We start from the raw sequence: 19275 nt of genomic DNA, 5'->3' as shown, positions 1-19275 counted from the left end.
TCAGGCAGAATCCAGCCTGTTAATACTGAAGCAGAATGAGGAGGGGGAGTGAGAGAGGGAGAGAGGGAGAGAGTGAGAGAGGGAGAGAGGGAGAGAGGGAGAGAGTGAGAGAGGGAGAGAGGGAGAGAGGGAGATCCATGCAGTAGCACATTTATTTGTCCATTTGATCTGTTTAGCATGTGGCTAACTTTTCCAGCTGTGTTTAAAGTGTAATCGGTGATAGGCCAAATATCAAACACCAACGTTTTTCCACAGGATTTTATCCATATCAACATATCAAATATGTTTTGCTACATTGCTGCTAGAAGCCACATTGTAGAGAGAAGAGGGTGCATTTTTGTCTTCTTTATCACTTTTCTTTCAAGCTTTCATTGAAGATGCAAATTCTAAATTGGATCTCCTCGGCATGCATAATAATCGGTCTCACATCAGGAAATTGTTTTTTTCCGCCCTCCCTTAGACTTAATATGTTCATGCTCAGCAACACATTACAGACCTACTGTAATGCAATGTGTGGATGGTCATAAGTCAGCCTAAAGGCTCCCTGTAGAACAGCTCTACAGCAGCAGAGATGGCAGAATGATGGCCCTATAGCTAGTGTATGTGCTTGTGTGTGTGTGTGTGTGTGTGTGTGTGTGTGTGTGTGTGTGTGTGTGTGTGTGTGTGTGTGTGTGTGTGTCGCAGAGCACGATACAGACCTGCTGATATTAGGGTATATCTCATTAAACCATGCTTGGCAGTAAAACATACATTTTAATCTCAATATGATACACACACACACACACACACACACACACACACACACACGTAATTAAAAAAACATATTTATGAGCATGCATGAGAACGACTGAGTGAGGGGAAATTAATCACACACACAGACAGAAAAAGAGAGGAGTGAGAAAACTCTTGGCTGTGTGTATAAAGTGAGTGTGTGATGTGCATTATCACACAAGTATTAAGTGGGATTTAAGCTAAGACTCCTCAAAGTCCCAGGCACTGAGAGCTCTAATAGAAGACGGGTGAAGGGAGACGGCGTGAGACGTGTCTGCAGCAAAAAATAGCTGGGGCTCTCAGTCTCCACTGGAACACTAGAATAGTAAAGTAGATTGTTGAGTACTCCTGCAGAGATGGAGACAAGAGCTCGGGGGAAAGCAAATACAAAACAATCACTTCTCACAGAAAAGCAAGACTGATTGCTGAGCTCCACATTTCTGTATTCAGCACACTAAATGTCACTGGTGGCACTTTTGGCAGCGTTGCAGCAGTAGTGAGGGTCCTTATTGCAGTCATTTCCGCCCATGCTCGTCGCTGTTTTACATCTAATGATGATTGTGGCGATGCTTGTAGCTTTAAATGGTTTTTATTTCAGGGTGTTAGGGTGATGAAGGTGTAAACACCGGCTCTGTACATTAATGCATTTGGGGATTACAGTAGAAAAATGATGTTTTATTATGCTGCAGCGCAGTCCACAGAGTCTGAGCATTACAAAGGCCAGCGTGGGTGAAGCATTCTGGACACCGCTGCCCGGTTAATGATGGCAATATACTGCTGATCTTTTATGTCTATAAAAGCCTCCGTGAGAGACTCTGTGGCCAGTAAGTCTGAGCTTGAATTATCATAAGTCGCCCATGACCTTTATGCTGTGTGCTGCAGTGGCGTTAGAGCTTTTAAAGTTTCCTTGTTGGAAACGTTTCATTGTGTTAATGCACTTGTTCCACAGGATTTTATCCATAAGCTGTGATGGGGATTTGGTCAGAGCCGAAGTCTAAAAACACTGTGGGACTTTTTCTCATTGACTTCTTGGTAAGCAGGGGACTCAACCTCTGTAGGGGGATGGGGAACACAATGAATTGTGGCAGTGAAAAACATTTCGTTATACATATTTGAAGGTTTTCAGTGTGATTGTTTGGTATGTGAATGTTGTTTTTCCTTCTTCTGATGTATTTCTTGCCTCTACTGCTTGATTGTTGTAGCTGTAATTAAATAAGCTATTTAAATGTCTACTGTGTCAGCAGAATGAAGAGCACATATACATCAGAGAGCCACTAATGGTCTGCAGCGGTGGGAAGTAACAAAGTACATTTACTTAAGCACTGTGCTGAAGTATAATTTGGGGGGTACTTGTACTTTTCTTCGGTATTATCTTGTATTCATTTCATGATACTTTATACTTCTATACAATTCAGAGAGAAATATTGTAAATATTGTTTTTTTATCATTTATCTGATTGTTACTGTGCAGATAAAATAAAATACAATGAACTGTTTAGATTGAACAGTATTTTTAATAGTTTAAAGTAGCTACTTCTTACTCACTGCATTACAAATATTAACGCATCAGTGATAATAATCCAATTATATAATATATGAAATATTATAACTCTGACAGAATAAATTCTGCTTTTACCTATTTTCTTTTTTTTAAATTGTATACTTTTGCTGTAGTGCGCTTTTCAATTCAAGCAGCCTGAAAAGCTCTCCCACGATATATACTACAACCAATACTCAGTATGTGGCACTAAATCCATAAATATCAGCTTCTTGTGTAACAAATTGTTAGTATTCAGAGTGGGTTTATGTGCTAACACCTGGAATATTGAACAAAAGTTTCCACTTTATGAGGAGAAAAGATGAGGGAAGAAAAAAGAGATTAAATCAGGGGTGTTATAAAGCTATTTAAAATTCAAGTCATGTTTCTAGTAAGTTTATAGTGCCATCTAGTGTACAAGACTCTCTCTCTCTCTCTCTCTCTCTCTCTCTCTCTCTCTCTCTCTCTCTCTGTCTCTCTCTGTCTCTCTCGCTCTCTGTCGCTCTCTGTCTCTCTCTCTCTCTCTCTCTCTCTCTCTCTCTCTCTCTCTCTCTCTCTCTCTTGCTATCTGTCTCTCTCTCTCTCTCTCTCTCTCTCTCTCTCTCTCTCTCTCTCTCTCTCTCTCTCTCTCTCTCTCTCTCTCTCTCTCTCTCTCTCTCTCTCTCTCTCTCTCTCTCTGCCAGGGCCATCAGTAATCTATTAAACTATGAACAACAAACCCAAGAACCAAAGGTTTCCCAGTTTACTCTTTACTTCCTGTGTGGATTCTCTCACACACATGCATCTAATAGAATAGAATACAATCAATACTCTTACCACATCATCCTACATGCCTTCACAATAGGAATACGTGACCGTCCATGTGACACCTGTACATCTCCTGGAGGAGTTCATGGGGAGTTCACTGACTCTGACATGTCAAAGACAGAATAAATCCTCTCTTTGAGAATAAAATGAGTCTGTCAGAGCGTTGGGGCCGAGTGCAGCTCGCAGCCTTGTGTGTGTTTCAGCTCGGCAACAGGAGGCATTGGGCCGAATGCCAAAATATGATGGTTGAAGTAAGGACAGAAATCAATAAGTTTCTCTGCACTCATCTGGGGTTTTGATCAAATATCGCAGAGCAACTCTTTCTGTCTTTTATTTTTATTTTTGGTCACTGGTAGAAAAAGAGAATGTTTTCTCTCAGTAATCAATATTTCTTATGGTTCAGTGTCTAAGGTATTCTAAGGCTTATGTAAAACAGAAAATGATGACCAATTATCAAGATACATTCAATTAATATGTTTTATTAAATTGTATACAAAAATGTGGGGACACCACTGTTCTTTTTTCCCTTGCAGTCGGTGCAAGTGGGATTTTGACATTCAAAGTGATTAAAGTACAAGGATTATAGGATTTTTAGCACATATGACCACTGAATTCTGCATTAACCAATCAAAAGGAGAACTATTAGTGGTGTTACTGTATTAAAGGATTGGGATCACGGATTTCAAAATATGCTTGAATTACAAATTCACTTTGTGACATTTTTATAGAAGTCACTTTCATTTATGTAGCCCAGAATCCTGTCGACATGTGCTAGAACACACATCGTTTACTTGTGTTGTCATCTGAAGTAAAATCTGCTCCATGGGTCCAAAGTCCTCCATTGTCTAAAACCTGTAACACTAATAAGTGATCACCAAATGCCAAATATGTTAAGGTTAACATGGGCACTGTAGTTTATTTTGTACACCATCCTGCTGCAGTAAATACTCACAAGTGCAAAAAATGTGTGTTAATCCGCATCTGAAAATAGTCCCTGAAATGTACAACATTTCCTCATGTTTGAGCAGTACAGTGCAGTATGAATAAAAACAATATAAGACATGAATGTCACAATCACAAATTGAAGTAAGGAATTTGATAAATAAATATGAATTGAAATATAAGTAATGATAGATCCTAATCTCATTTGGCTGTTGTCATACATCCAAACATGTCAAACAATCAAGTAATCACAGATGGTCCAACGTCTGTGAGGGGTTATGGCTGTTATCATTGACCATTCACAAAATCCGGGAATCTTTCCTATTTCTGAGCATAATTCTCCACTTGGTTAATGAGGGACCATCTCTCATATACTACAGTTCCCAGTAGTGACCAAACCATACGTTCACTGGGGGCAAAGCTTAGCTCTGAACAGTAGATTTGATTGATAACCTCAAACTGGAGCAGTCTAATCTCCCTCGACATTTTCTTTCAATTCCTTACGGTTTTTATCCACGCCTCCTCAGAAAATGAAAATATTTGAATCTATTTCCCATGTCGCTTTAAGATTAGATGACTTTGTAAATGAGTGATTCAGAAGCATGGGGCAGTGTTTCCCTGAAATAAACCCAGAATAGAAAAGGGAGTGTTTGAGTCCGGGGGCGTTTTAAAGTAATTGAGCGGTGTCTCATTTGAACCTACAAAACTAATGTCAGGGTAGCTCAAACTGCTATTTTAGATCTGTGAATGACTTCACATTAACCCCCTCCCAAGACAAGGATGCCCCTCTCCAGCCAGAGCTTCCAAAGAAATGCTTTTTTTTTTATATGTTAAGCTCAGGATTCAGCCAAATGCCTAAAGACAGATGACTCATTTCTAAAGATATGCATGTAAGGATTTCATGAAAACAGATCTCTCTTATAGTCTTGAATAAAACATACAATGTGGCAAGTACACAAACGCACACGCACACGCACACACACACACACACACACACACACACACACACACACACAAGCCTGTCAGGGTTTACAGCATATGTCAGTGTGTTTTATGGTTGAGCCATGTTTAATTATTTACTCCAGTCTTTCTCAGGCCACAGTGGTGTCAGTTACCAACACGCTCACCCACCGCCTCCTCTCCTCAACTCCAAGTCCAGTTCAATCAACTCTTTTCTCACAGAGGCTTTGGAACATTTGCTGGATGGTTTAAGACCCGCAGAGCCTCTCAAGGTTTCACAGACGGCTGCACAGTTCTGGATACAAACATGTCGGGGATGAATAGCGATCAGCTGCATCGCTCCACCCTGAGGATTTACTCGGTAAGCAACAGATACTTTGTGTGGGCTCAAATTGAACAACAAACATACATGTGAGACAGACGGAGTGGCCTGTCATGTTTTGTGATTGATTTTCAAGTGACAAGCTTCCGGAAAGTTGTAGAGTTTCTTGAAAACATAGAAACACGTCCTGGTTACATGAGGAGTGAAGCTCAGTTAAACCTTTTTTCTTTTTTTTTTATCTGAATTCTGCCAAGTGAACACGATGTGAATGCACAAAGTCATTTTCAAATTCAAGGAGTATTTCCTCTGCTTGAGTCTGAGGTTGTCTGTGCTCCGGTGTTGGGAGAGGGAGTTTGTGCTCATAAATACAGATTAAATTAAAGATGGATTTGATTGATTCTCCTTTAGGCGGGTCTTAAAGTTCCTGTGACTTTTGAAAACTCAACAGAAACTGTGATGTGTGTGTGTGTGTGTGTGTGTGTGTGTGTGTGTGTGTGTGTGTGTGTGTGTGTGTGTTTTCCAAACAGAGCTTGATGGACGAGTTCAACCCAAGCCTACAGGAACTGGTCTCACTGGGTAACAGCTACGCGCATGCTTTCCAGGGTAAGATTAAAAAAGACACAATGTGCTGAAGAGACTCTCTCCCTTTTAGGTGATTTGTGTGTGACGTCCACACAGCTACCTTTATGAGTGCAATAAACTAAACAAACTAATTTCTTTCCATGCAATATGGGAGCTGTCAGGCATCTATCTCACTAGACCTAATTCTAAAGTCCATATGCTTTGGGGATATCCTGGTGCTATTATAGCCTTGATTATGGGCCTGCAGAGGCTGCGATTATACTGCCACCAGACCAACACAGCTATTAATGTCCACATACAGAGGCAGGGATTTAGGATACTGAATGTCGTCTTGAACTTATTTCTACGCTCTTTATCTGACTCTTTATCTGACTTTAAGTCCTGTAAGGAAGAGAAGAGGTCAGGATGAAACTTTTAATTTGAATCCGAAAGCGCAGTAATTGTGTCTATATTTTATGTCTCAGTTGTCCACATCATAATCACCTCTAATCCCCGTGCAATGCATTAAATGTGAAAGGCTGACATGCAAATGAAATTCAGCAACAGAGGCAGTTTTGCACGGTGATGCTTTCACACGTTGTATTCCACTATAGGAGTTTGTTTAATATATGCAAGAACAGTAATGCTACATCCACAACAACTGATTCAGAGTTGCAGCCAAAAGCTCCTACAAAAGCACTGCAGACCTAAAAAAGAGTATTATGTCTTCTGTTGCCCAGCTTCACAGAGGCTGTTAGTTCACTCTGTGTTTGGGTCAATAACCTCATGACATGTTTATGAGCTCAAAGAGCAAAAGCAAATGTAACGTATAGATTCTACTGATGCAGCTTCTCCTTATACATTTTTGAAATCATCTATTTTTCAAATAGGTACTGAATGCAGCTCAGACTCTACATCCATCCATTGTTATATAAAGCACCGTTTCTTTCACTTTTGAAATCAGTTTGTCTCACGGCCTCTGGGATTGCGTTGTCTGATTGGTTAGCTCCCAAAAACAAGTTATTCTCACCTGCTGAAAAATAAAAGACCAGAACGACTCCGCACAGGGATCTAATTACGTGCTCAAATTACTGAGGCAACACCAGGATGCAGATTTAATTGGGGTCAAGCTGTGATTTGACCACTTTTGACTCTGACTGCCCTACAAAGGCAGATAGCAGTAACGAGAGAAAGGCTGAGAAGTTTTCAGGCTGACTGAATAAACCGTAGCTTTCATCCACCATTTATTAAAATCACTTTTAAATCAATACGATCATGTTATTTACAATTTAGTACATTCAAATGTGTAGTTAAAAAAACAACAACTTAACCACATCAAATGTAATTATGAATTCCACCAAAGTTTAACCTGAGAGTTACTGTAGTAGAAACAAAGCAGTATCAATAGCTGGTGGTCAATGAGAGTGAAGAGGGACTTAGTTAAGAAAATGTGATTTCCCTGAGAAAGTATGCTTACTTTTTTTTTAAACATATTTCCATTTGATTACAGATATTTGTGTGTATGTATAATAATAATAATTTCCTTTTTTGGGGTAATTAAAAAGACCCTGTTTACCTGCGCTCGTAGTTCCATGCCAGGGAAATGAATTGCACCAAAATAAATTTGCATTTCAAATGACTATTGCGTTTGTGTTGTTTCAGCTCTTGCTGTAACAAGTGAGGCCTACTTTAGTGCACTTTCAAAGATCGGAGAAAATGCTTTCCACACCATATCATCGCGCTCCCTAGGTAGGTATGAACCACGTATGATACCCGAGTGGCAACACAAAGAAGTTATTGCTGTATCTACAATCCAGGATGTCAACGTTTTGTCTTTGATGTGTTCATGGTCATTTATTAAACTAATTCAACAGTATTCTTCAGCGTCATGAAGACCAAAGTTTACCCTCTGGCGGTGCTTTATTACTAGGACATAGTGCATGTGCAGCGAAAGAGAGAGTGTATGTGTGTGTGTGTGATCAGCATACTCTTTGATATTTAAGTGTGTTAAACATAGCCTGCTTTGATAAGCTGAATTTGTGTTTTTTACAGTACTTTTAAAGACTTAAAACTTTAACCTGACCTGAGGCCTGTATTGGGCTCAAGTCAAGTCAAGAGTTTGGCAGAACTAACTAATTCGATTTCTACTTACTGTACGACAACAGTCGGGTTCAAACACATGTATGTTTAAGTCTGTTTTTCTGTGAGTTTAAGCCAAGAATTGTTGGCAGGGTAGGTATCAGATGCCGACTGGGAACATGAATAATTGACGACGACAGGCAGTGGGCCGTGCTCCGCTCACTTTCAGCCGCTCTAAAGGGGAGTCATGTTAGGTTTAGTGGCTGGAGTTAAAGATACTGTCCAAACTGGATCATTAGTCTCCTCTCACTGTACTGTTTCCTCAGTGAGGATACGACTCCCAGCATGCATTTCAGGGACGGTGACAAGCCAAACTAAACAAGTGACACTCTCCAGAATACAATGTTATGGCATGATGAAACCTGATATTCAAAGTGCTTTGGAAATGGTTTGGAGCTTGCCCCCAGCTATATAGCTCAGCACAGTTTTAATAAAGGTTTAAGACAGCAGTTGGCCTTTTACTGAAGGCAACTGTGAATCTGTCAAAACAACATTTGGCAGCTAATTCAATGACAGCGATCACAGCAGAAAACAGTGAACATGAACATTATAACAGGTTCAGAAATCAGCAAAACAGACGAAAGGTACTGTAAAAACAATTGGCACAGTAACAAGGAAACTGGATGAAAACAAATATAGATTAACTGTCAAGTCAGTTACCTTGGCCTTCTATTTAGGAAGCAACAAGTATCACTAGTGAACATTATTGTTCCAGAGAACCAAGTACATTCAGAGATTCATCTAGTAAACAACACAGAGAGTCCACAAGAGGAAACAGGGAAACACTTGACAGTTGGCCTGGGTAAATTGCAGTTGTATGAACACAACGTTAGCCTCAGACAGCTAGCATGGTGGCTAGCTGCGTAACAAAGATTCAAAAACAGTTAACTGTTATAAAAGAGAACCTTCAGTTTGCGTCTCTCGTGTCCTGCATAACATTTGAGTCATAGTGCTAAGCATGTGTTTCCCTGAGAGAAAATAGTTCTGGTCTTCTAACCATCAGGATGAAGAGATGTTCAGTCTGCTGCATGATAAAACATATTTTTAACAAAGCAGTTATATTTATATTTGAATGCCAATAGTGGTGTGTAAATTCATTGAAATGAGTTTTACATTTGTCTGAGAACATTTCAAACGGCACAGATGGTCCAAAAAAATGTCCAAATTGCAGATTCTGCCTTCACTCTGACTTTGCTCTGCTTCACTTCATTAGCAGTCTGTGCACAGCTAATGTTCAGATGTTGTGATATGATTTGCGAGAGGTTTGTGCTGAAACTCATTTATGATTTTCTCCATCTTCATTTACATATACCCAGTCAGATATATACGAATGCAGAAATCTCACAGGCGTTAACGTTATGTACCTTGTAGTTGCAGATACACTTCATACACTGTGGACACGTCATTTTCAAGCAAGGGCCTCAGCCAGAGGCCTCGTGTTCAAGAGGTTACTGAGTAGATAGAAGTGAACAAAGGGGATGAATTTAATCAGTACAATGGCATTTTAGTGTTTTATAGTTGTATATTAAGTAATGATAATGATGTGACATGTAGCCTGATGCAATTGTGTTTAAGGAAATGTCCTGATTCAGATCTCTGAGAGCCAACGACGACTCACGGTGGAGCTAGACGGAGTCGTAAGTTATATCAACGCACGTATTCGTCCATCACAACCTTTAAATGTGTGACCTAACTCGTGTGTGCCCCATTGTCTCTTGCGTTTAATATGATTTTGTCCCTTTCCAGTTCCGCTGGTTCAGTATGGAGGTCCTTCAGGAGATGGACACTAACATCAGACTGGACAAAGATTACATATCAGTGAGTGAAGGGCCAAATGGGTTCTTACAGATGACAAGCTGTTATCTCATCATCATTTCCAGGAAGTAATGTCAAATTAATATCTGCGGGGTATCATGGGAATCTGTCATTAGAAAGGGCAAACGCCGTTAGAATTAATGAGAAAGACCTCTTCATTTTAATTTCCACTGGATTGCTGATTGTTACCTGGATGACTGAAGTGTTTGCACACAGACGTGATGTGAACTGTCTCTCCTACAGGGCAGCAGGAAGCACTACGAGATGGAAGTCCACGATCAGTCAGCAGCTCTGGAGAGGCAACTGAGGAGAGGAGACAACCAGGTTTCTCTCCGTCTCTATATTCTGCACCCGGGAGCAAAAAATTAATCACCACTGTATATGAGTATGTCCCTGTACAGTGCATATATATATATATATATATATATATATATATGATCTGTCAATCACGTGTATCCGCAGGATTGTAGCGAGTATATGCAGTTCCTCAGGGAGCGCCACAACGAGGCTCTGAAGGAGGAGGAGAGGCGATACCGCTTCCTGTCGGAGAAACACTGCGGCCTGATACAATCCATCGCCCACCTCATGAATAAGGTATACAACTTTCTTTGAATAGCATTTGTGATCTCAATATTTATGGTTTGTTTTGGCTTATTGACCACAAGTGCCAAATGGGTCGGGTTTGTCTTGCAACTCATTGCAATGGATCTCAGAGGAACAATGATGGGAAGGCACTCAAAAGAGAATTCTCAATAATGTGAAATGATTACAAGACTTTATCGGTCTCCGTGGGGGAAATTCCTCTCCTTTATAACAAAGGTCAACCACAGAACAGCAGATACACTTTCCAGTTGTTCAGCAGGACTGATGCCACACTAACAGCACTTTGTAACTGTGTGTTTTTAAAAATGCTGTGTAAATAAAGTTATTATTAGAATAACAGGGAGTCTGTTGAACTCTGGACTCCCTGCAACATTTTTATGACACCACTCTATTGACCAAATTAAACACCTTTAGTGCTGTAAACCTACCCTCAGCTATCATAATAAGGCTATCACAAAGCGCTTTGAGACTGTACCAGCGGTTCAGGACTGTTCTGAACTTCTAACACATGTTCCTGTTTGTTTCTCGGTGTTCTCTGCGGCTTATTAGCAGCCAATATGTGGCCCCCGAACAAAACCTTAATACTTAATCGAATTTATTATAATTTATTAACAATGTAAATACAGGGCATAAGTCAAAATTAGATAAAAAGATAAAAAGTCAGAAAGTCAGAAACATGAGATGAAAAGACAAAATTATGAGATAAAAAGTCAAAATTTTAAGAATCATAAAAAAGAAAGGATCAGTAATCAAGAAAGAAATCAATTTTGAGATAAAAAAATTTTTAAATGATGACATAAAAATCTAAATTATGAGATTAAAAGTCAGAATTTTGACTTAGTAAGTAAAAGTTTTGTCTTCGTCAAAAACCTATAAGATATATGATATTGAGTCTAAATTAAAAGATACAAAAATCTTTTACCTTTTTTATCTGGTCTGAATTATGAATGAGCCTCCATAATTCTCACAGTTTTAATTGTTTAACTTGTTGATCAGACCAGACAAACACAAAGAGATGACATTCTGATAGAAATTGCACACTGACGACTTCTTTCATACAACATTGAAGCACAAACATAGTGCACTATTGTTTATCATATGTAGATAAACTGTTTCCGTCTCTTCTCTTGTTGTGCAGCGCTGAACATGAACTTATTCTATGCATCTGTGTGTGTTTGTGTGTGCGACGTGGCAGACAGGAGGATCCCTCCAGCAGACAGCTGATGCCTGGACTGAGGAGGTCGATGGTACCAGAGGACCCGAGGCCAGGCGACCCACTGCTGTAGTCAACTCTGTGAGTTCAGTTTATAGAAATCAGTCGTTTATACTGAATTATTCAAGCATGGTGAGAGCTGGATGTTGCATTGGATTCTTTCAAAACTCCAAGAATATGCTGCTGGTGTGAGATATAATCCTGTTTTAAGAAAAACGACAGAAGATCGAAGATCTGTTTGATTCAAAATGTTTAATTTTTTGTCTCAATTTGTGCAACAAATAAAATGGACAATACTCAGCCACTAATGTGTGTTGTAGGGAAACCAGTACATTATTCCAATAATATTCTTGTTACGAGGGGGCCCTCTAGTGGTTGGAGCCTGATTCAATTTGAAATCAATTTCTTGTTAGAGGAAAGCTTTCTGAGGAGGATTAAACCTGTAGCTGAAATAAGAGGACAGAGATTACAGATTGTCTGGCATGAAATAAATTGTGATTGTGATTGTGATTGTGATAGGCTACACATATTTTTCTGTCCAAACACTAACTTTAGTCAACATCTGAACCTCAAATATCATCTGAATAAACGCATGAGTCCTTGAGTTACATCCACATCTCAATACAGCGGGATTAACACGGATAATTCACAAACTGAAACCACAGGATTCTTTGTATGAAGGCTGAAATTACCATTCAAGTAAACAACAGAGATAAACCCTGTCGGTTTCAGTCTGTTCCTCGTTGGAAGGTGACATGCTGACGAACCCCACAGATCCCACATATACTGTAATAACAATCGCAGGATTAACGTGGATTCTGTTTGTTTTGGTTTGACGTGGGAATTATCCTTCGCTTCTAACAGAGAGAGAAGCCTGTGAGCCGCTTAGGACACATATTTGAGATGTGCTTCTACAGTCACTCATGACATACATTACTCATTGTAACATTAACAATATCCGTCACATCCTTCTTTTCTTTATTTTTTTGTTTGTTCACATATGAAATGTGCCATTGTGACTGCAGTATTTCCTAGGGTTTACAAGATATATTAGCATCAGAAAAGATTAATGACAAGTTGTCTGTACCTGTGCATGTGATTGTTGCACAGATGGGGATGAAGGAGAAGGAGACGAGAAGGAGCAGAGAGCAGCTGCCGCTCGGCAACGTCCCGTCAAGGGGTGAGGGTTTGATATGTCAACCTTTTAGCTGTTCAAGTGCTCAAAACACCTGATTCTGGTTTTACTTTAGTGCCACATATGTTATGTTTTTTTCTGCCCGTAATGCCTCCACCAGTGCTCATTTTGATTTCCCTCCACCACCCGCTTTATCTTTCTTTAAGCCTTTTATCTATCTCGCTCTCTCGTTCATCTTTCCCTCCCTCTTCATAATTTTGCACATCACACACTTTCATATCTCCCCATTTGAAAGTTCCCGTGCATAAAGTCTGTCTAATTACTTGGCTTGCCAATATAGGGTAAAAATAGATAAAGCAACAATGTATCATAAACAGACAACAAATAATTGCCAGAATATTAAATAGCAACTCATCCCAATTTTGTCCTTCTGAAACATTAGGCTTGTTTGCCCAACCGATGCTCACTCATGAGAAAAACAAAGCCCCCCTCTTTGGTACAATTCATTGAAATGCAGCCCCTGTCTCTGAAATGATTTTACATAAGATATTTAGTAGTCTGCTAACCCTTTGAGTTATGATTTCCAGGGCCATAATTAAATAAATAAATCCTTGTCGCTTATAGTTTTTCATTAATCATCTCACCAGAGATCCTTCTTGGCAATTTACGCTTGTTTATCATCTAACTTGTGCTTTAACAAACTATCCTCAGTGCACTTAAGTGTTTCATTTGTCATCTCTCCAGCTCCGTCTCCCCAGGGAAGCATTTCTCGCCCTACAGGAGGCAGATCCACGAGGGCCCTGGTGGCCCACCAGCCTGGTGGCTCCAACCCCACCCTGCTGCCCTTCAGCAGGGGAGAGATGATAACTGTCCTGGTCCAACAGCCCAGAAACGGCTGGCTGTATGGACGTGCTGACAGCAGTTCACGGTGAGTGTGTGCGTGTCTGTCAAGGTTGCTTAACCACTGTCTATCTGTACCCATTGTTGATGTCTGTTACAGTACAAAACTGTAAATCAGCCTAGTTTCTTTTGATGTACTTTCTGCGTCTCGCTGTTATGGTTCTGTAAGTCTACTGACAAACATTTTACATTTATTGTTCCGACAAAGTCCCTTTATAAGGAAAAATGTAATGGTGAGAAAAAGTTATAGGAGCAACCATTTGTAAGGAGTAAGAAACAGCGACAAAATTACTGGAGAGACATTTAAAAAAGAAGAACTTATTAAAGGCTTAAAGGAGAAACATAAAAGCAAAAGAAAACATTCTATGGCAACGCTAGCTGCTCTGGGATGCTGTACTGAAGCACAAGGGTGATTGAGCTAAATGCTAACATCAGTATGCTAATATGCTTACAATGATAATGCTAACATGCTAATATTTAGCATTAATGCTTTCTATGTTAACCACCTGAGTTTAGCATGTTAGCATGCCACATTTTCGAATTAGCAAAACTAAAAGTGCTGATGTCACTAGTTTAGCAAATGTCTGGTAATAGTGTCAAGTATATTATAAGTTTATGAACCAACCAGTATTGGACACATTCAAATTTTGACCTCAAGTTAATTAGGATTCATCCTCTGGGGACCGTGAATATCTGTACACGATTTCATTGCCATAAACTTACATTTACTTTCTCTGTCTTTTGTTTTCAGTGAGGGATGGTTTCCAGTCACCTATGTGGAAGCATTGGATGATCCTCCAAAGACAACCAGCTCTGGGTAAACATCCAATCAAATGTATTCAACAAGTATGATCGTCAAATAACAATAATGCCACGCGAATTGCAAGCTGTTAGCTGAAATTATTGACATATCTTACTGACTCTCACTATGCCAGCATGGCGAAAGACAATATTTTAAGAAGGTCTACCATACTGTCAATATAAAGCTACAGCCGGTTAGCTTAGCGAAAAGACTAGAAACAAACAGCAACCCTGGCTCAGTAGAACGGAAACAAAGTTTGCGTATCAGGACCTCTAAAGCTAACTAATCAACATGGGGTCAAGTATTTGCTGTCAAAATATTACTTTAATAGCCCCAGTCACGAAGAATCCTTTGAGTATTCACGATTTTAATTGTGGGTTTCATTGTATATTGGCCATAACTGGTTACTCTGCTAAGCTAGTTACTAGTCTATTCATGCATTTCAGAACTACAAACAGATTTACAGCTCTTCTCATGTTACTCTTTGTCATGAATTTAGTTGAAAATCATCTATTTGTGTTGTGATTTTTGAAGTGGAGTATTTTGAACAATGCTGCTTGTCTTGGTCCCACAGGGTTTAGCATCATATTTGCATGTAGAAGTAGAAGCAATTCATTATTTATTTGCAGCCATTAAGAATAGATGGAGAGACTTTAAACCAACATTTTCTGCATAATGTTTGCCTTTCGAACCTGTTACAGGACATATTTTGCAGCTACCCCAGGCTTATTCTTTTATGGGCCCAAATCTTTTAAAAGAGGGTCAGTATGAAGCTCAGGCCTGGAATAATAACATGAACTATTTGAGATATTTGGGTGACCCATTGCTGCGAGCAAAACCAATAAGAAGTTTAAACTAAAATGTTACTCAGTCACTGTGGACACATGCTTAAAATGTGAATACACTGAGCTTATGAATTTGATATGATATTTCATCTACGTACTTCAAAAGGGTAGATTTAACTCATATTTACTGTGTGCATATCTAATATAGATTTAAGTAGGAAAGACAATTATCATTTCAAGAGGAACGAGTGAAAAAAAAATCACTATACTAGACAACTGATTTGATTTTTGTAATTTCAGGAGCTCCTCTCTCAGAAGCAGCAGCAGCATGAGCAACCTGCTCGACCAACCAGGAAGCAGCAGCTACAGCGGAGCCCCGCCCCCTCCACCTCCACCTCCACCACCTTCATCTTCACATAAACAGTATGAGATGCGACCGATCACACCGACACCTGACAAGAGGCCCGAGTCTAATTCAGAAAACAAGGTACATCAATGTCCATCATTTTTCTCTCTTTTCCTTTTTATCAAAAGAATAGCAGTATTTTTTTAAACATAGTCTACATGACAATAGCATTTTGTGTCTTCTTCTGTGGTCTTCTTTAAAAGCCTTTTGGGGCTAATGAGACACCATGTCTATATCGTTTGTACGATGTAACTTATGTCTTTATCAGTGGTTAATACTATCTTTTATCAATAAGTTTTAAATTAGCCATTAATAAGAACAACTTTCTACTTGGTAATAATACAGTTTGAAACATTCTATTTATAAGTACTGATGGGTTTCCACTTTCTCATCAAACAATTTCAATAAGTAATAAGTCATAACTACAGGATTTTGATCCATCATGTCTGCAGTTGTAGTGTTTATAAGCTGTTAATAAAAATAAGTTATCACATGGTTTAGATTTTTACCAACTGGCAACCTAAACGTTTTTTTTTTTACCTATAAACCATTATTGAGTGATTCCCTTATAAGACAGCGCTACTGTACCACATCGATGTGTGCTTCTTTAACAAATGTGCCATAAAGGGGGACAGCTCTGATAACACACAGTTTTTACATCTTTGGTGGTGTTTGCCAGTCTGTCCAGCAGGGGCACTGTGGCAAGGTGCTGTTCTCCACGGCTCCACAGCCGTATTTCTGGTGGATGCAGGGAGGAAGCTCCAGCTGCTGATGGTGTATAGGCGAGGAGGTTGTGTGCGTGTGTGTGTGTGTGTGTGTGTGTGTGTGTGTGTGTGTGTGTGTGTGTGTGTTCTTATTTTTGCATGCTGTAACTGGAGACCATTAGACTGAGGACCTATTTGAAGTACTGGTGACTAAACAGGTCTGATACATAACCTTTAGGTTGCTGCAGTGTGATAGTACTTTTGAATGTGTTTTCTCTTCGGTGATATTCAAGCACACAGTGGTTTGAATAGCATTTCTGTTTCTGTCGGGGACCTGCAGAGAGCTCAAGGTGTAACTGGCCCTCTTCAACTGGGATATTTTGTTTTATAAAAACGAAAAAAACGATATTAAAACAAATCACATCATACCAGTACTCCAAGAATGGTTGGTATATTTAAGGGACAACAAATGAGATATTTTTTTTCACAATCGCTCAGGATGACCCTAAATATTTGGTCATTGGTCAAAGCACATTGATTATATTTCACTGTGACATTGATGCATTTTCCTTGATGTCTCTGCATGGTCTCTTCTGTCGCTCCGTTGTCAATCTCTATTGTAAAAATATAATTTAGCAGTGTGTGTCAACTGGACACACTCTGAGGTGTGTGTGTGTGTGTGTGTGTGTGGAGCTGACAGGCACAACACATCAATGAGCAGCTTGTGGGAGGACCGACTGAAAGCAGAAGGGCAAAGGGGTCGAGGGCCGGAGCCTGCTGAGCCTCCATTAGCGCGTCTATGTTTTTTTGTGGTTTGGATTGGCCTTCACTCACCCAAACCTTTCTCATATTATTTTCCGCAGAGATCAAAACCACATGGATCACAGCCAGAACTCTTCCAGAGGTAACATTAATGTACCTGTGGCTCTCACACTCTCTCGCTCTCTTTCTCTCAAGTTGTAATATGTGTAAATGGAACTCGTTTTCTCTTCTGCAGAAAATAATGATATTTTTGAAGTATATCATGAACCCATTAAATGAGAGAACAACAGATGAGGGCAGTGATCTAAATGGCACAGGATTGCTTTCCTTCCATTAGAGTTTGAAGAGCAGTTTAGTGCTGAATCCATTTCAGTCACGGCCATGTGGGAACCATGACTATCACTCTCACTATCATTTCAGGTGAACAGTTTGCTAGATGAGGCTTGAACAGTGTGAAATGAAGTTCTCATTTCTCTTGCTATAACCTTTACCGTGAGGCTCTAAGATGCTTTTCTCCACCCTGCCTCTTGTCTTTTTCTCCTCCTCCAACATCTATTCCCCTCTCTCCTTTTCATTTTGAAGGGGCACCAACCCGTTTGCCACAGTTAAGCTGAAGCCCACGTCCACCGATGACCGATCGTCCCCGCGCGTATATCGACGATGACATCTTCACCCCAAAACAAAATGCTTTCGTCGAGCTTGACAGTTCATTCTTGACCTTCGAAATGGCAGAGTATATATGTGAGTGGAGGCTGTCTTGTGTTTTCCTACTTTCTAAACACTAAGAGACACACAAAGCTGGAGAAAGAGGACAGAAAAATGTATGAATATTTTATAATTTTTGGGTTCGCACAAGGACTGTTGATGTATATTTTTAGATCTTGGTGAATTACAACAAGCATTGTGTTTTTTTAGGCTATAATGGTTTCATCTTGTTGACTATTTTGTATGAAAGTAAGACTGAATCACTATGAAACAAAGTGTTCATGTAACATAAACGAATTGATCTTACCTGCCTTTAAATCATCGTTCCGTTTCTGTGTTTTCTGACATTCTGACAATAGAAGATATGAGAATGACTTATATGTTCCATTTGGAAATAAATGATTACCGTCTACAATGTGTTAGTGTACAGTTGATGTTACGAGTCGGTGCTGAGTGATGTGTCGTTTGTAGCTCAGCGATGGATGCGTGATAAATAATCTTTGTCATTGTATTGCATTTCCACCATTTTTCTCTGCATGGTCCGCATTAATACATATTAATTGCATTACTAATTTACTTTGGAAAATGGCTTGTGGAAAAATGAAAGTGTAACCTCCGGCAGATAATGTAATATGTAAATCCTTTTTTTAAAAGGACAAAAATGTAGTCTGAGCCAGAAACGTGATAAAAAATGCAATGCGTTCATGGATAATGTAATACCGTCTTTATAGCATCATATAATTACCTTAACCCATTAATTTAGCTTGTTCAGGTGGCATTTTTTACTGATGGCATAAGGATATTGATATTGATTAATCAAACATAAAAAATAAGCTTGAAAATAAGCTGTTACCTAATCAAAAATAGTGACATTAAAACATCAGTTAAAGCCCCTGGCGACTTAATTTCAAATATTTAGTATTTTTTTTAAAAACTAAATAAGCGACTAAGTTAAAGTTCAGTTAAAAAAACAACCTTTTACTTGTCTTTCTTGTGAACGACACCGACCTCAGCAGACTAATGCCTTTCTGAGCTTAACAGTCTTTTAAGTGATAGCCTCTAAGCTTCAGATCTGTGTTTATTTGCTCAGGCAGTAAAATGGCCTACTAAAGAGGATTCCCGCGTTGCCTGTTTGGGTCCTCCGCCGGGGATACTTAACCCAAATTGAACCTCAGCTTGAATCCAATTCTGCTAATGGCTTGACAGCACGGCTCTGCTAAACTAGCACAGCGCTTCTCAATAAAGACTCTATGGCGAGTGGAATAATGTGGCCTCCGCCTCCTTTTCCTCTTTCAGCGAAGTGACATTCATAATGCAACATAGAGCGCAGAAAGATGCTCCTCAGTGATCTATGATTGTGTGGAGTTTGTCTTCATGCAGTTTCTTTCCCTCATGCTACTGCTTCCA

At 39.5% G+C, this 19275-nt stretch overlaps 1 protein-coding gene across 2 annotated transcripts; it reads left to right on the top strand.

Moving 5' to 3' along the window:
- The first annotated feature begins 5170 nt into the window (after nucleotides 1-5170).
- On the top strand, nucleotides 5171-18283 carry baiap2l2a (BAR/IMD domain containing adaptor protein 2 like 2a). 2 transcript variants are annotated; one of them, XM_068719014.1, is made up of 14 exons: nucleotides 5171-5377; nucleotides 5866-5941; nucleotides 7562-7648; nucleotides 9614-9675; nucleotides 9785-9856; nucleotides 10097-10177; nucleotides 10316-10447; nucleotides 11652-11750; nucleotides 12780-12849; nucleotides 13549-13732; nucleotides 14456-14521; nucleotides 15592-15778; nucleotides 17265-17305; nucleotides 17746-18283. In XM_068719014.1, exons 1-14 carry the CDS (start codon nucleotides 5324-5326, stop codon nucleotides 17825-17827), a joined length of 1293 nt encoding a protein of 430 aa, XP_068575115.1. In that variant the 5' UTR covers nucleotides 5171-5323; the 3' UTR covers nucleotides 17828-18283. The 2 variants fall into 2 exon arrangements, with proteins under 2 accessions (XP_068575115.1, XP_068575116.1); XM_068719015.1 differs by lacking the exon at nucleotides 7562-7648.
- The last annotated feature ends 992 nt before the right edge of the window (nucleotides 18284-19275 follow it).

Source organism: Cebidichthys violaceus, unplaced genomic scaffold (genome assembly GCF_023349555.1).
Source record: "Cebidichthys violaceus isolate CVI_PGR_0920_01 unplaced genomic scaffold, fCebVio1.0.p SCAF_23, whole genome shotgun sequence".
NCBI classification, from domain to species: Eukaryota; Metazoa; Chordata; class Actinopteri; order Perciformes; family Stichaeidae; genus Cebidichthys; species Cebidichthys violaceus.
Note: the sequence above shows the minus strand (reverse complement) of the source record. Positions and strands in the feature narration are given on the sequence as shown.

Bases quoted from the DNA above. Each gene is read 5' to 3' on its own strand.
- baiap2l2a (XM_068719014.1), top strand. From the start codon at position 5,324: ATGTCGGGGATGAATAGCGATCAGCTGCATCGCTCCACCCTGAGGATT. The intron at 5,378-5,865 runs GTAAGCAACAGA...TTTTCCAAACAG, and splicing joins CCACCCTGAGGATTTACTCG to AGCTTGATGGACGAGTTCAA. The intron at 13,733-14,455 runs GTGAGTGTGTGC...TTTTGTTTTCAG, and splicing joins CGTGCTGACAGCAGTTCACG to TGAGGGATGGTTTCCAGTCA.